Consider the following 17,548-nt stretch of genomic DNA (forward strand, 5'->3'; position numbering starts at 1 on the left):
TACACTCTGTCTGATTCCACTGCATTATCCAAGTTGCGCAACAAGGCTTCAAAATCGATGCTGTCACTCTCCACAGATACCATTTTATGATTTTGCACAAAGAGAAAATTATGTGGTTGAAATTTCTCAGCTGACGATAACTTTTATCACAATGTAGACCAATCTTTCGAATTTGTTTATCACCTTGGCCTTGTTGCTAAGCAACATCAAATCTGCTAATGCCAAAGAGGAACATTCAATATTAGTTCAATTTTCTTCTTTCTTTTATGAACCAGAAAAAGAATATTGAAGGTAACTTAGACTTGTGATTTAATGTGTAAATATCTCATGAGTATCTTTATATAAAAAAATATCCTTTCCTTTTTGTCTGAAACGAAAAAATATTCTCTTGTGATTCAACAGTAAAATCGACGCAGATTAACTGTGAATAAAACTGCGATGATGAGAACAGGTGATAAGGAATTTAAATCGCGCTGTCTGTTTACTATTCGTGCTCGAGTTTTGTCTTGATAACCTTGATAGTAAAGTAACTGGGGCATATTTTATTAATTTTTTCAAAATGTCTGATCTTACGGGAAAAGTTGCATTGATCACAGGTATATTTCAACTGTTCTCTTTTCTCTTTCTGATCTGATCGCGTGTTAAACACTTGTGGTTATACGATATCATATGTATTATTTGTAGGTGCTTCTTCTGGGATCGGAGCCGCTACTGCTGTGCACTTTGCTTCCCTGGGTTGTAAACTTGCTTTAACGGGCAGGAATGCAGAAAATTTAGAAAAAACAGCAACTGACACTGCAAATGCAGGAGGAAAGGAGGCACATGTAAATAAAAGAAAAATTTATTTTAAAACAAGCAACTTTTCATTAAAACTGATTTTTTTCTGAATTCATGCATTACTTTGTCAAGCTCTGGTTATGGCATCTAAAAGTAACATGCTTTTGTAGTTTTGACATCTTTTCCAGTTTTCCATTCCTTGTGTTCTGAATTCAGGGGATATTTCGCTGGTAGTTAGCCGTGGTTGCTAAATTTTTGGGGTGTACAGTTTTATTTTGTCAACTCTTTACTTTTTTTTATTTTTATTTTAACCATATGCAGTTAGTAGTGCTGTAGTTGGAAAGATATTTTGGGAGAATGCAGCATTTTTTAGGGCATATGTCGTGGTCAAAGAATTTTTGTTAGGTCTAAAAGATTATTTTGGTTACTTATGCCTACTTAAACGTACTGCAAAAATCTAGTTTGAAACCAATTTACTTTAAATTTGCGGTATTTCTACTATAATTAGCCAAATATTTTGTGGAACAACATTCCTCTCCAACTACAGCACTGGTGACTAGATATTTTCTTTATCTTTGTGTATGAATGCAAAGTCAAAATATTCCTTGTGCAAGTATTGGTTCCCAAAGTTTGACACCTATACCTAGATAAAAATAACCAAACTACTGATTACTGAAATCATCCATGAATTGAATTATAAGTGTACAAAATAGCTCTTTGCGTTCAGTCAAAATTCTTATAAATGGAAGAAATAATCCCTCAATTTTATGTTACATACACATTTTTCTAGTAAAATAAACGTGAATATCTTGAATTATTTTAAAATTAGAGACTACTAGACCCTACTGATTTTGTAGTCTGAAACAAATTATAATTATTAAATTATTGTGAGTAGTATTGCGAGCAAAATAACAATGGATAAGTTTTTGAAAAGAGGCTTTCCAAGTAGTGACGCTAGTGAGTGTGCAAAAAGAAAGTGCCGCAAATATGACCCATCATACATGCAACTCGATTTTACTGAACTAGCAAACAAACCTCAATGTTTTGACTTAATGAAACTTGTATGTGTATTAAAAGCTTTATGTGTACTTTTTTTTTTAACAGAAACACAGCAATAAATTAAATTTTCTTTAAACTTTTCTTCCGCATGTCGCCACTGTTTGAGAACCCCTGCTTTAACTAATTGACTTTTCTCTCTCTCTTCATTTTTGCAGATTCTGAAAATTGTAGGAGATGTTTCAAATGAAGATGATAGAAATAAGATAATTCAAGCAACTATTAATTTTTTTGGGCAACTTGACATTTTGGTAAGAAATACAAACTTTCATTTTTGGTACAACACCGGTGCTGTAGTTGGGAGAGGTAAATCGTCCGCTAAATTATTTCGTTTTTTACTGTAAAAATAACTCAAATGTAAAGTAAATTAGTAAAACAAATTTTCTTCCTGTGAGTGCCCCCAAACTGCATGGTGAGTTCCCTCCAGTATTTTTTCCCAAATACAGCACTATGCAAGTAACATTAATAAAAATATTATGATACATTTTTTCAGTTTATTTTATTATTCCTTTTTTTCTTTTTTTTAGGTCAATAATGCTGGAATTTTGTATCCTGGGACTATAGAAAATACAAACCTTGAGAGCTATGACAAAATAATGGATGTTAATGTACGCTCCATCCTTCGACTTACTCAATTAGCTGTCCCTTATTTAAAGGAAACAAAAGGTACATCAATTAAGTACTTCTAACTTTACATTCATGCATTTTAAAGGAATTTTATATAAGCAACTGTTTTTCCTTATAAATATACTAACCGCCAGGGTACCTAGATTAGCTGCCTTGACTTCGCCGCTTACGGCAACTCGTGCAGCATGCCTGCACAAAATAAGCATTCAAGGTTGGTGTGCACCATCTTTGGGGGTGTACTTCAAGGAATTCATGCCCTTGTACTGCAGCTTGTCCAATCGTCTGCAGCTGATTGGTACACACTGCCTTTAAAGGTGCAGTCTAAGGGCTTCGCCCCTTCTCTCCGCCTACATCGGTACATTAATTATTGAGCAGTGCAGTGAACCTCGAGAATCCTTCCATTCGCAGTCCACCATGCACCTTGTAACTTCAACATTAGCTCAAACTATTCAATAACTTCCACTTTAAGCAGAAAAGAAAGGAGAAATAATAAACTGCAGGAAAACAGGCCCCAACTGAGGCAAGATAAACATAGGTACAGATGTGATATACCCCCCCCCCCCATTTGGCGACATTCGATTTTTTTGCACAAAATTAAAATATTTTTCTCGCCAATGAGGCGATAATTTTTTATGCATGGCATCCCTGGCCAAACTAACCTGTGTTTAGCAACCCGAAGGCAATCTTACAGATCTGTTCAAACTTGTTTACTTGGGTTGTTTGGGTTTTATGCAGGAGAGATACGTGGTGTTGTTTCGTGCAATATACCTTACAGGAATGCTTATTTTGTGTTAGTTTAAATTCAGTAGTTGTGTTTTGAAGTAAAAACATCAGAAAATGCCAGTTTCTTCAAACTTGAAGGTTAATTAAAAGTTAACTCCAACGTGGTGTGTATCTGTAACGTGCCACTGTCATATGATGTATTGTTTTAGACTGAGTGTGAATATTTATACCATATAAAAAGGTAAGTTCTTTATTTTAGAATTCAAAAAAAAACCTCTCACTTCCAAAATTCTTTGTTTTTACAAATCCTTGAGGGGTTCTTGTAGTTTTTAACTTTATTTTTACTGTATGTAAATTAATTTTACAGAAATGGTACAGTTATTTTGTTCTAAAAGTTAATTCTTATCGATGCCACGAATTATTTAGACATTCTATTAACGTGCCTCCTTTAGGTACTGAATTTTATGTTAACAATTGAAAGTTCTTTCGGTTGTACTCTTAAAAATGCTGAATTTTATTAATAAATCTGCACAATAATGGTGCATATTTCACACTTAAAACTGTGTCATTATTGTACACTGAACGGAAGGAGCCACCCTTGAGTGTCTCCATGAAAATATACATAACTGTGACCATACTCCGACTGTAATGTATATTAACAGTCAGAGGGATAACGGAGCGAGGTCCTGGCGAGCCAGAGGTCTCATAGTACTTTCGTAATGAGACCGAGGCAGGGCCGGCGAGCCGAGGTCTCATTACGAAAGTACTATGAGACCGAGGGCTCGTATCCCGGAGAAATGATGAAAAAAAAAATTAATGCATTAATTTCGACTTGTAATTAATACAATAATTTATTTCATTGTATTTTAATATGTTTACAAAAAACCCCGGCCCTGTACATTTTTGAAGCATATATTCGTGATGTTTTTTGTTGTGCTTTTATGTTGTTTTTATATATATTGTGTTCTGAAGTGCTTTGATCATGTTTTTTTATCTGATTTTTTCCTGTTGGCGCTAAAAAAGCATTGCTAAGAACGATGTATGACATATGTCGTCATACATCGTTTTCTTGGCGACGCTTTCTTGGCGCTAACAGGAAAAAGTGGCCAAGGGTGGGGTATATCACATTAGTTTCTAAACATATCCTTGAGAAAAGAAATTTGGATGGTCCCATTCAGCAGCTTGCTGAAGGGCTTTCCTTCGGGCAGTAGAAACATCCTTCTGAATAAATGTGTTTGTTGAACTGTTAAAGTGACATAGATACATACATAGGTTGATAAATTTGCTTTTTCATATTTAAGATGCACCTTTGTAATACAGAGATTTTAAATATTGCAATGTATAACCTTTTAATAATTCTTGCCTACATTTTTCATTCTCATTTTAATAAATTAATCTGGTTCCCACATTACTCTGACTTGGAAAATTAAGACAAGGGCAATGCTTGTAATCATAGAACATAGGCAGACTTCATTCAATTCATTCACGAGAATTTTCAATACAATGTGATTAATGATGCACTGTATGAACTTTTACCTTTTGTGAGTCTATTGGAGCAGGGAGTATTTGATGCTAGATTAGACTTGATTTTGAGTGTGAGAAAACGCAAAATATGCCAGATTGCATTTCATGATATTGCTTTAGAAACTATTGACTCTTGTTTCCCTCCTGATGAATGGCTTTATGCTTATCCCTATGGATCCACTTGATTCTTTTCAATTTGCTGTTCCAATTTTTCTTAGTGATCTTTTCTTTTTTTACCCACATGTTGTATTATTTCTTACTTCTCGATGAGATGCTCAAGGCCATCAATGTGATTTTCCGACAGGCTTTTTATCGCATTCCTTTTAAGAAGATAGTAATATTTTCAGATCCCATTCAGGGCCTGATTAACACACGGTCCGGTGGGTCCGCGGACCTGGGCACCACAAATTTAGGGGCACTAAAATAGCCTAAATTAACTTACTTACTTCCCTTTTTTTTCCTGTTAAAATGAACGTTTCTTTTCAGCTTTGAAAAGAATCAAAAATCGTTTGAGAAGTTGCGTTTCTCAGGATAATTTACAGACGTTTTTCCTTATTGACCATTGAAAATTCTGTGACATCAAAATTAGATTTCGATGATGTGATCGACACATTTGCCTCTGTTAAAGCCAGAAAGAAGCCTTTTTAAAGCTTAATGTCAGAATTAGTTTTTTTTTTTTTTTGCTATTTTTGCAGTTTTAAATTGTTTTTTAATTCATTTTCACCTTAAGGTAAGGCAATTTTAACTATGATTAGTATGGTGACTATCAAGTGTTTGGTATTCAAATCCCAGGTTTCTGTAGTAATGTGTAGGTTTCTAGTGTATTAGGTTTCTAGTATAAAACATTGACTTTGAAATTGTGCTGATTTTATCATTGGGGGGGGGGGGGCACCAATTTTTACTCAGGACCTGGGCACCAGTTTGTCTTGATCTTGCCCTGATCCTATTTCTGCCCTACAGGATCTATCAAGCACACATAAAAGTATGAACTCCTGTGTGCAGATCTCTAGCAAAAGGTTAAGGGAAGATGTACTTTTTAGAGGATACTTTACTGTGGCCGGGCAGGAAATGAGAGAGTTAACAAAAAGAGAACTGGTATTACCACTCTTTTCTGCTAAACTGGAGATCAAAATAATTCTCAGAGAATCAATTGTGTGACTTCACTGTCCTTAAAATAAGCTTTAGAAGGTACTTTGTTCTGTGTTTCCATGCTACAGCAGTGGTCTTGTCAGGCCAGGATCTGTGTACCCGCTTTGCAGAGGGGGGTTCACAACCTTAAAAGGCCCAACCTCCTGAGAAATTGAAGAAGAAAAACATGCACTAAGGCTTATTTACATTGCAAATATACACTGCTGGCCTCTGAAAATTTTGTTGCAGGAGGGCCCAAAATTTATAGATTCGGGCCTGGGTCCCATTTAAACTTTTGAACAGACAGGACATATTCAATAAACAAAAGTAAAATTAATATTTGAGTAAAAAATATTTACATTTGTTATTAACAATGTAATACATTTTACCAAATTATAGTACAACATACAATGAAATGAAATATCTTTGCTTTTAAGATTTTAAAACAAAAACTAATAAATTCTACTTTCTTTGAACAGTTAATATCAATTACTTTGTCAAACTTATGAGTATTTTTTATATATTCTAAACAATTGAAACATTTCCATAAAACATAAGAGCTTAAATTTTTCTTCAACAGAAATCAATCCCAATTTATTTTGGATACTGACAAAGTCTTGTTCTTATTTATAAATTTATTTTGATAATATGCTTAAAGATTAGCTTTTCAATTACAATCCAGCCAATAAAAAATTTGCTAAATATTTATTGCTAAAACTTTTCATTCGCAAAATGTTATTTTTTATTCCCCCCCCCCCCACCAATTTTAAAATTTATTTATTTTTAATCCTTAAAATCTTATTTCAGGAAGTATTGTCAATGTATCAAGCATTGCTGGATTAAGATCAGTAAGTTCTTTTCAAAATCTAAACTTTAAAGTTCTTTTTAGAATTGAAACATTTATTCTGAATTATTGTTTTTGTGAATTCTGCGGAAAGCTGCATAAGTCTCTTCCAATGAGAAATAGACACAGCTTAGGTTTTTAAACTATAATGGAACATGATCATAGGCGTGCGCAGGGCTTTAGAAATGGGGGTACCACTATACCAGGAGGTTAAAATTGCACTTGGGAAGGCTCCCATATACTTACTCACTTAAGGAAAAGTTTCAAATATTGTGAGTAAAAAAGCATTTTTAAAACGTATGAGGTAAGAAATTAATGAATCTAAAAATGTAACATTTTAGCCACATTCATATTAACTTGCATTTCTATGTGCTAATGGTACCCCTGGCGGCCCCCGTGTGCACGCCTATGAATATGATTACTCACAACACTTGTGATTGAGTACAGTACTTGCCATGTCATCACACTATATGTCCATATTCAGAATTTGGATAATGCTGGGCATTCTAATTAATGATACAAATAAAATTATATGGTCTTGATAACAAGCCCACCAGCTTAAAATCTGTATAGGATTCAAACTGTAAACAATGGAATTTTTACAAGTTCAGTAATGAGTGGAATTTGAAAAAAAAGAAATAACATTACAAATGGTAGATAAAGTGTAAAAATCCTAATTATCTAACTATAATGCAAAACATTATAGTTAGATAATTAGGATACCCTTTATAATTTTATCATTAAGATGTCATAAGTTAGTGAATAAATCATTGACCAGAATTCTAGATCCTGAACCCCCAAGGATCCCCCAAGCTGACTATACTTTTAAGTGAAATATCAGTATTTTATGTTTCTAATGATAATCAGGATTTCAATATTCAATATTGCAATCATACAGTCTACTTAAAACACTCCATAAAATTTAACATTTTTGACATGGATTAGAAAAAATATGATGCTTTGGAAATTTTTTAATATTGCAACTATCAATATAGCCCACCTTAACCAGAGCATTTTTTAAGGAATTTCCACAAGGCGACACAAGTTTAACATAAAGGCTGAAACAGTCCCAATAATTTTCCTCTTTTCTTAACAAACGTGTGCATATATCGTCGCCTCAAAGTGATATTCCTGTAATCAGTACTGTTTGTTTATGAGGCGACTGTGTAGGACTTCTGATTTAAGAGGAAGAAGATATGAACCAACCATAAGTATAATATTAACTCCGAAGTAAAGGAGGTCCGGGGGTTTCTCCCCGGGAAAATTTTGGAATTTGTATTCTTAAAAACGCATAATAGATTATCTTTGGTAATGTTAGGAGAGTAGATTTGGTGGCGCTCCCCTGTCTATTTTTCAAAATTATTGCTCTAAGAATGCAGTTCTGGACGATCTTTAATGATGTTAGAGGGAGGAGAGATTTGGGGGGCCTATCTAAGGAAATTTTTCTGATTTATGATCTCAGAAATTGATTTTGATTGTATTTTGTAAGATTAAGGACTCAGGTGTGACTCCATTCCCCCGCCCATTTTTCCAAATTGAAACTTTAAAAATGCAAACATTATCTTAAGTAATATTAAGAAGAGGGAGGTTCGGGGCTTCTCTGGCAGTTTTTTTTTTTTTTTGCAATTGCAGAGCTAAAAACGCAGTTTAATACGATCTTCTCGTGATAGTACGTAGAGGAGAGATTCAAGGGCCCACACCAAGAAATTTTTCAAATTTGCAATTAGTTTTCAAGATGCATTCTAGTTATCTTAAGAGGGTTGGAGCACTCCCCCGAAAATTGTTAGGAATTGTAGCTTTAAAAAGGCTGTTTTAGACGGTTTTTGGTGATGTTAATGGGAAGAGAGATTAAAAGTCCCATCCCAGGAAAATTTTCTACTTTATAGTCTTTAAAACGCATTTTAGACTATCTTTGGTAAGGTTAGGGTTTTTAAGTGTTTTGGAGGTCCACTTAGAACGAAAAAAATTGATTCAATTTTTTTTTAATTTAAGCTAGGAAGGATGGTTTTTAAAAAACTACTTGAAACTTCCTCCGTGTGGGTTTGTGACTCCTCAGCATTGTTTTTACATTCATGATAGACTTCGAGGAATAATAAGGATTTTTTTAATATAAGGCTCTAAAAAAGGTTTTTAACTATTTTTGAAACTTTTTCAGGGTGACCATGGCCCCCCCTCGCATTGTTTTCCTTATTGTTATATTTTGTATACATTATAAGGGAAATTTTTTGCATTTTTGCTCAAAAAAGGGGATTCTAACTATACTTGAAATTTTCTCAGAGGGGGGCCATGGCCCCCTCCCTGGATCCGCCCATGTCTTACTTATGAGGTCGAGAACATAAATGATATGTTTGATGAACTCAAGCAACACCCAGACATTTGGACAATCAAAAACCAAGTGTAACTTTATTTTTTTCTGTATATGGTGCTATTGTCCTATGAAATGCATTGAATTCACACCATTTTGCCCCCCCCCCCCCCCGAAAAACATGAAATGGCGGGTCTGGCCACACCCTTCAAAATCAGCTAGACTTGACTGCAAGCTTACTTAACAATGGAGAAAAAAGCTGAGATCAAGCTAAAGAAATAGTTCCTAGCTCCTTGACCTATACTCAGGTGAAATCGCACGTTTCACTTTTGAAATCGGATTAGTTAAACCCACGCGTACTTAACCTTTTTTTGTTATTGTTTCTGTCAGTCTCTAAATATTTTCAGTTTTACCAGCGAAGCTATAAATTCATCATCGGAGCAGAAGGGCGCCCATATAGGGGGGCAAGGGGGGCTCGAGCCCCCCTTTGAAATTAGAACTTCTTTGCTTTTATTACTTTTTCTTTGCAAAAATGTAAAAATATTTCTTCTCCAGTCATTAATGAATAAGTTATTAAAAATGTCAAATTTTACTGACTCTAATCTGTCCTGAAATTGGTTTTTATGGGGAAAATATCATGCTAAACCATGGTTAAAATATCTGAGCCCCCCCCCCCTTACAATTTTGCATATGGGAGCTCATGTCGGAGCATTTCATCCATTTGAAGTCAACGCACCAGCCAATAGCAGCTTATAGACAGGTGGCAATCTCCTCTTGTTCGCGAAGTAAGTAGGTTAGGTAGCTAGTAAATGAGGTTTTATGTTAACTTGGTTTTTTTCCCGCATTGTGATGTCATTGTAAACTTAAGTTGCAAGCAAGTATGGCAGTAACCTGAATAATTGGAGAAGAAAAAAGGCTAATATTGATTGCTCCTGAGAAGTTCCATTGTTTGTCATTTCAAAACATGAGGAAAATAAAACTTCTAATGAGTTAGTGTACAAGGCTTGGAGCTAATTATGATCATTATTGGAGTAAATAACCATATTAAATAAAAAATTAAAACAAAAAAGACAGTGCCCCTCCAATTTATTAGGGACAGGCAGAGACAGACCGCTTTGCGAGTGAACACTAAAAGTGCCTCTACTATAAACATGGTAAAAAGGCAAGTTAGGATCTTTTGATAGTAAAATACAAAACAAAAACTTGGAAATGGGTTTCTTTTTTTAAAAAAAAAAGGTGGTGGGTTTTTTAATGACAGACATTTAACGAAGAAAGTAATAGTTAATATGCTTGCTGTACAAAAATTCTTGATTCTGTAAATTTATATGACATGTCAAATTTTCCTTTACCTGATCAAGAGTGGATGGCCTCACATCGGTTAGGTTCTGCACTAAGCTTTTTTTTTTTTTTTTTTCAGTTTCCCAACATTTTGGCATATTGTACTAGTAAATCAGCTGTTGATCAAATAACAAGATGTACAGCATTAGGTATGTTAAATTATAACATCATTTTTTAAACATATGTGCTAGGAATTATCTGAAAATGTTCTGAAACTATTATCTTTTCAGAGCTTGCTGCTGATGGTGTAAGAGTTAATTCCGTAAAGTAAGTAGTTAAAAAATATAGTCTATCCTTTCTTTTTAGCAAAAAGTTCTTATGAGTGATAAATGCAATTTTCAGCCCTGGAGTAATAATAACAGAAGTACATAAAAGAGGAGGCATGTCAGAAGAAAACTATGCAAAAGTAAGTACTAAAAATGTTCAATATTCAAAAGTGAAAAGTGAATCAATCTATGCAGCTTGTATTAAATGAAGCAAGGGGGAGACGCAAAGGGATGCAAGTATCAAAATTAAAAATTTGGAGATAACCAATACAAATAGTAGATGAACCTCTACTCTGTCTTGTCGCAAGAGATAGTACTAGCAGCCCTTGTAGGGTCTGTTATACAGCATGATTGAGAACAACTTTTCAATGAAGCCTACCTAGGACCTTATCTTTAAACATGTTTTACCCAAAACTTGAAAATGTCCGCTTACATCCCTTTGCTTCTCACTGCCTCAAATGTGTATTGAATTATAAAGTGCTTTTGGATAAAATGTGGTTATAATACAAGTATTATTACATGCAGTTTTTAGAACATGCGAAAGAAACTCATGCATTGGGAAGGCCAGGAACAGCTGATGAAGTGGCAAAAGCAATTGCATTCTTAGCAGATAACAACACGAGTTCCTTTATAACTGGTGTCAATTTGCCTGTTGATGGTGGGAGAGGAGTAATGTGTCCACGATGAACTTATAAGCTTTATGAATTTCCTGAATGAGTGTCAAAGGCATTTCTTTCATTACAGTTTATAAACTGTTAATTTTTCTTTAATAATTAAAGATTGTTTTTGTTGTTTTATTATCTTAAATTATCCAGTTCTATACTTTCATGATTGAAAAAATAAAAAAATATTTTTTTAAACCAAGGTCTCTATCAGTACTTTTCAATTTATTTAGTCTGTAAGTTTTTTTTATTTTTTTTAAACTTGTTATTTTTAAATTTTTTGTTTGAAATTCATTTGACTTTCTTTAATTGGAACTATATTTATTCACTCAAAATTCCTGAAAAGACAAGTACAATGAAACTTCCATGAGTGACCAATTTTCTAAGGCACCAATTTCCCTTTCCATCGATTCTACTCGATGATTAAAACCTCAGATTATTTACAATACATAAATGTATATACAGTGAAACCTCTATGAGCCCCCCCCCCCCCCCAGCCCTTCATTCTGTAAAGTTCTGCCTTGCTTTAAAGGGTTTGTGCTACAGTTGATTATATTACGTATCACAGAAATCATATTGCAAGTCTAACACATAAAATGAGGAATCGTTAAATGTTGAACTAGTGCCTGAAACACACAAAAATTTATTTGTTCTAAAAATTAATATTAGATTTGATTGAAAAACACTTATTTTCGCAGACTTGTTAACCAGGAGTCTTTTCTCTCAGTGGGCACTGTAATTATCAAGGCACTTCATTGCTGTTTGTGCTGGAAAGTGTTTAAAATGATACTCTATAAATTCTGTCACCAATTTTCCATGCTGACATTGCTCAGAACTTCAATACTTGTTCGACAGCCCCAGATCACATTCACACACTGACCAACTAATTAAATAAGCCTTAGTGATCATTTTACTCTAAAATTATCGAAATTCATTAACAGCCAGTAAGACTTCCCCTCCTTGAACTGAAAGGCTGTAGATTAGAAACAGTAAGTGGATAGATTTTCCTGAAAAAAAGAGATGGACACACCCACTCAGCAGTTCAGAAGGGTTGGGTGGCTGTTCCTAGGGGTGTTTTTAACGCTAAGAAGGGGTGGCCACGTGTAGAGGTTTTACTGTATTATAAACAAACAATAATAATTTAGTTTACTTCAAGTGAATTATGAAAATGCTATAAAAATTTATATAAAACGCTCCTTTGTCTACCCAGAAATTATATTAAAGATGTTGCATTACATTTGACATCGCAGAAAATCAAATGTTACATTTCACATTAAAAGTTTTTTTTTTTTCTTAATGAATGGACAAAACTAGTATGTTTTCCATGCATCAAATTCGTTGCAATTCAAGCTGAAATTTTCAACTCGTATCCCACCAAAAAACATCTGAAATATTTTAAATTGTTTTTTTTTTAATTTTAAAACAACAATTTATAAGCTAATTTTTCTTTTGTTCTTGTTAATGTGTTAGTAAAATAATCTCTTTGTAGGTGCACATATCATCAACTTGTATGATGGTTGAATCCTTACTTTTTATGACTTCAGTTATATTGAATTTTCGAATAGATCACGCTTTTTTTTTTTGCTGTCCCATGAAAAGCATGATATAACGAGAGGTTACTGTACTTGAAAAGAGCTGTCTGGGTTTTAGAGGTTCAATTGTGTGCATGTACAGTGGCTCCCAAAAGTATTCGTACACTTTGAAATTTTTTAGTAAAACCAAAATAATGCAAAACTGAATATGAAGTTCAATATTTTTTCACAACATTCCTATGTCATTCTAAATAAAAACCCAGTAGTTTTTTCAAAATATTGACGGATCTTCTTTTTGAAATGGGTCAAAAAACGGAGAGACAGTAAAATAACTCGTCACAAAAGAACACTCAAATATTTTCGAATAAATTCAAGATTATGATTATCGTATGTCATTTTTTGATTATTTTTGCATTGTGTTGACCCTTAAAAGTCATTTGGCTTTAATTTTTTTGTTTATTTATTCCTTAATATTTTGCTTACTACTTTAAAATGGCTGGTATTCATAAAAAACAACAAACACCATTCAAAATTGGAATTTTTTCCTCACAGCGGCGGTAAACTGGTTTGAAATGTCTCTAAATTAGTTAATTTATTCCATTCTATAGTAACATGCTTGATAAAATACTTTAAAGAAAGAAATAGGGTCGAAAACAAGGTAAAAAAAGGTCAACTGACAAAGTTAAGAAAGCAGGATCAGAGATTTAGTTAAAAAATTATGAAAAAATACATTTGAGTGCTGTAAAAGTTTCTGCAGAATTTAATGAAAAGTTTTACATTTAATTTTCACCTAAAATTGTTCACCAAATTCTCTGATTAGCTGGATTAGATGAGGCCTCTTCCCACATAAATTTTCTTGTTTGTGGGAAAAACAGAAAGCTTACCTTTTCCTCGGAGAATCAATGATAAATAAGCTCAAAACATTTTGGAATAACGTCTTACTTACAGATGAAAATAAATTCAACATTTTTGTTTAAATTGTTGTATAATTGTAAATAGAAGAAAAAATGAGGAACTTAATCTTAAGAACTTAGTTGGATCAGTTAATCAAGACAGTGAAGGTGTTCTTGTGTGAAGGTGCATATCAGAATCAGGACTTGGTGTTTTTGAATTTTTTAATGAAATAATGAATCATGCTGTTAAATTAAATATTTAAAAAAAAAATTTAAACTCTTAGCCAAAAATTTGGTTTATCGGAAACAACTTTGTTTTTTAACCAACTTCAAAAAAGGAGGTTTTGATTTCGTCTGCGGCTTTTTATGCATGTTTTCTGATTACTCCAGGACTACTGGACTGATTTAAAAAATTCTTTTTTTGTTTGGAAGGTTATACTTCCCAGATGGTCCCATGGTAATTTGGTCTGGATCTGATAAGGGGTCTCGAAGAAATCCAAGAAACTTTTAATCACAACTGACGTGGTTTTGGCGTGACCAGTACATTTTCACAGCAAAGGTTTTGTCTTCATCTGGAACAATAATTCTCACGGCATATGGGTGATTAATTTTCGCGACGCCACCTGTTAATTTTTAATTATAGGTGTTACTAATGTATTACTACACAGCAAAGTAGTGAATTAACTATATTTTGTTACTTTAGTAGTTGAATCAATTACCTTAATATTTTTTTAACTAAAGTAACTTTATATAGTCACTAAAATGCAATTTTTTAAAATTTTTTTTGATATTTAAGTTTTGAAACATATTTAGTGTTCAATTCAAAGAGAATTGAATACAGAACACATCTCTCCGGATGATTTAACTTATATTCCTGAATAATGTGTTGTAACTGGTGTAGAGATTTAAAATTTCCAGAAATTTTTAAGTGGTGGAAAAAAACTGGCTCCTTACCTGTTTTTTTTCGAGGGAAATATTGGAAAAATGGAAAATTTGATTTTTTATGAATAAAATTACGGTTGCTTAATAGCTCTGTGTTTCTTGGAACATATAAAGGGTTAAGCATTAAAAAATATATGCTATCCATACATCTTTTTTTTCTGCTTGACAGAAATACACATAAAGGTAAGATTAATTAGAAAAAAAAAACCTTTTTGTTTTATAACTGAGAGCTTTCATGGTCAAACACCAGAAATAAGCCAAGTCATCATTCAACCAATAATATTGCATAATGTGTGCCTAATCATAACAATTACATTTTCTATTCTATTTTAGATTGCCTTTGAAACTTGAAACATTAATTGAAATTTTCGACTTTCAAACATGATTTTTTTTTTTTTTTTTTTGAAAGAAAAATTATTCAATGTAACTTTACTGTCTGAAAATGAAAGCTATTGAGTTTTGATTTTTTCCAATCCAGTCTAAGTCCAAATCAAAACTAAAGTGGTTTTTCTTAAGCTGAACCAAAACTTAAACTGGAGTTTCAATTTATTCATACGGCTATGCTAAGCACAGTAGTAAAATTAGTCATACCAGCACTTTTGAACAAAACTGAGTTATTATGGCCAAGTTGTTCACTGTTTCGTATTTTACTTAATAAACAGAATGTTTTATAGTCATTTGATCAAAAACTGTTTTTTCGAAAAATTCTAAAAAAAAAAGACATTTGAATCAACTACAGTCAGACCTCCATACATCGAAGTAGCAAATTGCCGGAAAAAAATTTGATATATAGAAACAATCTTATTTTATCATAAAAATATCCTAAAACATTAAAATTAAAACTAATTTTCGTGAATGAAACCCAACTTCTAATTTAAACGAGCATAGGACTAAATGAAAGTTAATAATGAAAAATTTAACAGAAATTACATTTTTGCTCCTTCCTACACCTTCATTCTTTGGCAATTCAACTTGAACTGCCACATTAGGGGATTTTCGTCTTTACAATGTAATCGAGAGAAAAGTAAAAAATCAATCTACTTAACTTGAATAATTTTTACAGAAGCTAAAAATACTAGGAATGATAATCAACAGACAAAAGGAATAACTTGAAACTTATTTTAGTGTTACTGGTTGCAACTAAGATTTGAAATAAACTTGAGGGAATGTAAGAACTCCAGAATGGAACAATGACTCTTATCTACACACCCCTGAACCTGATTCCTTATGAGTTTCGTAGCAACTTTTAGTGATCATAATTTATCTCCGCTAAGCTTCATTTTTCATGAAACAAAGTCTAAAGTGGAAAAAAACCTATGAATGTCTCGAAAAAAATTTCAATGTATGGAGACTTTTTTGATATATAGAAACAATTTTTCTATGTAATGAACATAGAAATTTGCTGGGATTTCGATATATAGAAAATTTCGATATGTGGAAGTTCGATATATTGAGATTCGACTTTATATGGAAGAGCCAAACTTTAAAACACAATATCTCAGCTTGAGCCCAACTGCAGATTCCACTTTCTTGCTTAGCCTGGCAGCAAAATAAAAAAAATGGCGGGGTGCAGCAAAAAAGAAAAAAACAGACAAAAATTGTATCATCAAATGGAAGAAAGGGGTAATTTCATTTTAATGAGTGCCTTATTTCTTTTTGTCTCTCACTTTTATCAGAAAATAATTTACAATATATTTCCTAGTTTATGCATTATTTTTTGGTTTTCTTACAATTTTAAGCAAAATACCTATTTTTTTAAGTTGTTTAGCCAAGTAGAACGACAGTTCTTTTGCTTGTTACGCTTCGACAAACAGTATTTGACACGGTATGCCGTTTCAAGTGACTTGGAAATGATAGTCGATGTCCGGAATGCATACAAAAACGAACAGTGAACATTTCAGTTCATCGTCTTGGGTTTCCATGAGAGAAGTCGTTCGTAAGATGGGAATTTGTGACCGATTAGTGCGACTAAGGGAAAAAACAGCTCAAACAGAAGTTTTACGAGTTCCAAAAAGTTCAGGCATTTGTATGACTCCAAAGATGCCAGAAACATTTGAGACGGGCCACAAGTTCACGCTGGAAGAGATACCTCTCACTGATTTACCGTTCAACCAGCTCATATCCCTCAGAACAATAGGATTTGGTCTGTAGACACGCCAAGCACCTTAGAAAATGTTAAACATCGCCAAAATCTGAAGTCAGGCTTGATTTGTGATGGAATCAGCACAAGTGACAAAAAAATCTCTAGTTTTTTGTGGATGAGTCCTGTAAAATGAACCAAAAAGTGAACCAGAAGGACATTTTAGAAGTTATTGTACTTTTGTGGACCTAAGAGCACTTCAGCAATGTAGACTGGACATTTTCCTTAAACTCCACACCCATTCATGTGGCCAAAAAGACGAGTGGTGCAAAGCGCATTGTTTTTGACAAGATATCATCTTTTAAGTGGACGCTCTACTTGCTAAACCTCAATCTCATTTATTACACTGTATGGCCTGTTTTAGAGTCAAAGGTCTACCCTAAACTACACATAAGTTTGAACTCTCTAAAAAAAATTACTTTATAGGGAATAGGATTGATTGAAGGACTTGCAGCCCTTGAATGAAAATTTCAATAAGCAGTTGCATCTCCATATTACTGCAAAAGGCTGCCAGTTTGAAACCAATTAAATTTATTGATTGCTAAAGGTCTTATCATATTATTATTTTTTGTCTTTTGTTAATTTATTTATTTTTAATAAAGTTTCATGGAAAATTGCTTGTCCAGGTATTTTTGCCGCACTCTGTACATTTGGTTCGCACAGTCAGCAGAAACATAGTTTTGTGATTAAAGTTATGCTTGTTTGTTTTATGAAAGAAAATAAATTCTTCACTAAGGATATTGGTTTAAGCTTTTTTGCAAAAAGTATTATTAAACGTTTTTTGATCTAAA

General features: G+C 33.1%; 1 protein-coding gene across 1 annotated transcript; it reads left to right on the forward strand.

The window, feature by feature from the left end:
- The first annotated feature begins 439 nt into the window (after positions 1–439).
- Positions 440–11,443, forward strand: LOC129225598 (3-oxoacyl-[acyl-carrier-protein] reductase FabG-like). Its single transcript, XM_054860054.1, has 9 exons — positions 440–596; positions 685–824; positions 1,992–2,084; positions 2,361–2,499; positions 6,643–6,683; positions 10,402–10,471; positions 10,553–10,589; positions 10,665–10,728; positions 11,114–11,443. The coding sequence occupies exons 1-9, from the start codon at positions 560–562 to the stop codon at positions 11,273–11,275; spliced, it is 783 nt and encodes a 260-aa protein (XP_054716029.1). The 5' UTR covers positions 440–559; the 3' UTR covers positions 11,276–11,443.
- Positions 11,444–17,548: the final 6,105 nt, after the last annotated feature.

The sequence above is a fragment of the Uloborus diversus genome, chromosome 7, assembly GCF_026930045.1.
Source record: "Uloborus diversus isolate 005 chromosome 7, Udiv.v.3.1, whole genome shotgun sequence".
Taxonomy (NCBI): Eukaryota; Metazoa; Arthropoda; class Arachnida; order Araneae; family Uloboridae; genus Uloborus; species Uloborus diversus.

What these genes read in the sequence shown, in the direction of transcription:
- LOC129225598 (XM_054860054.1), top strand. Translation starts at nt 560, where the DNA reads ATGTCTGATCTTACGGGAAAAGTTGCATTGATCACAG. An exon ending in CAGGAGGAAAGGAGGCACAT is followed by an intron (nt 825 to 1,991) that starts GTAAATAAAAGA and finishes TCATTTTTGCAG; the next exon opens with ATTCTGAAAATTGTAGGAGA. An exon ending in AACAAGATGTACAGCATTAG is followed by an intron (nt 10,472 to 10,552) that starts GTATGTTAAATT and finishes TTATCTTTTCAG; the next exon opens with AGCTTGCTGCTGATGGTGTA.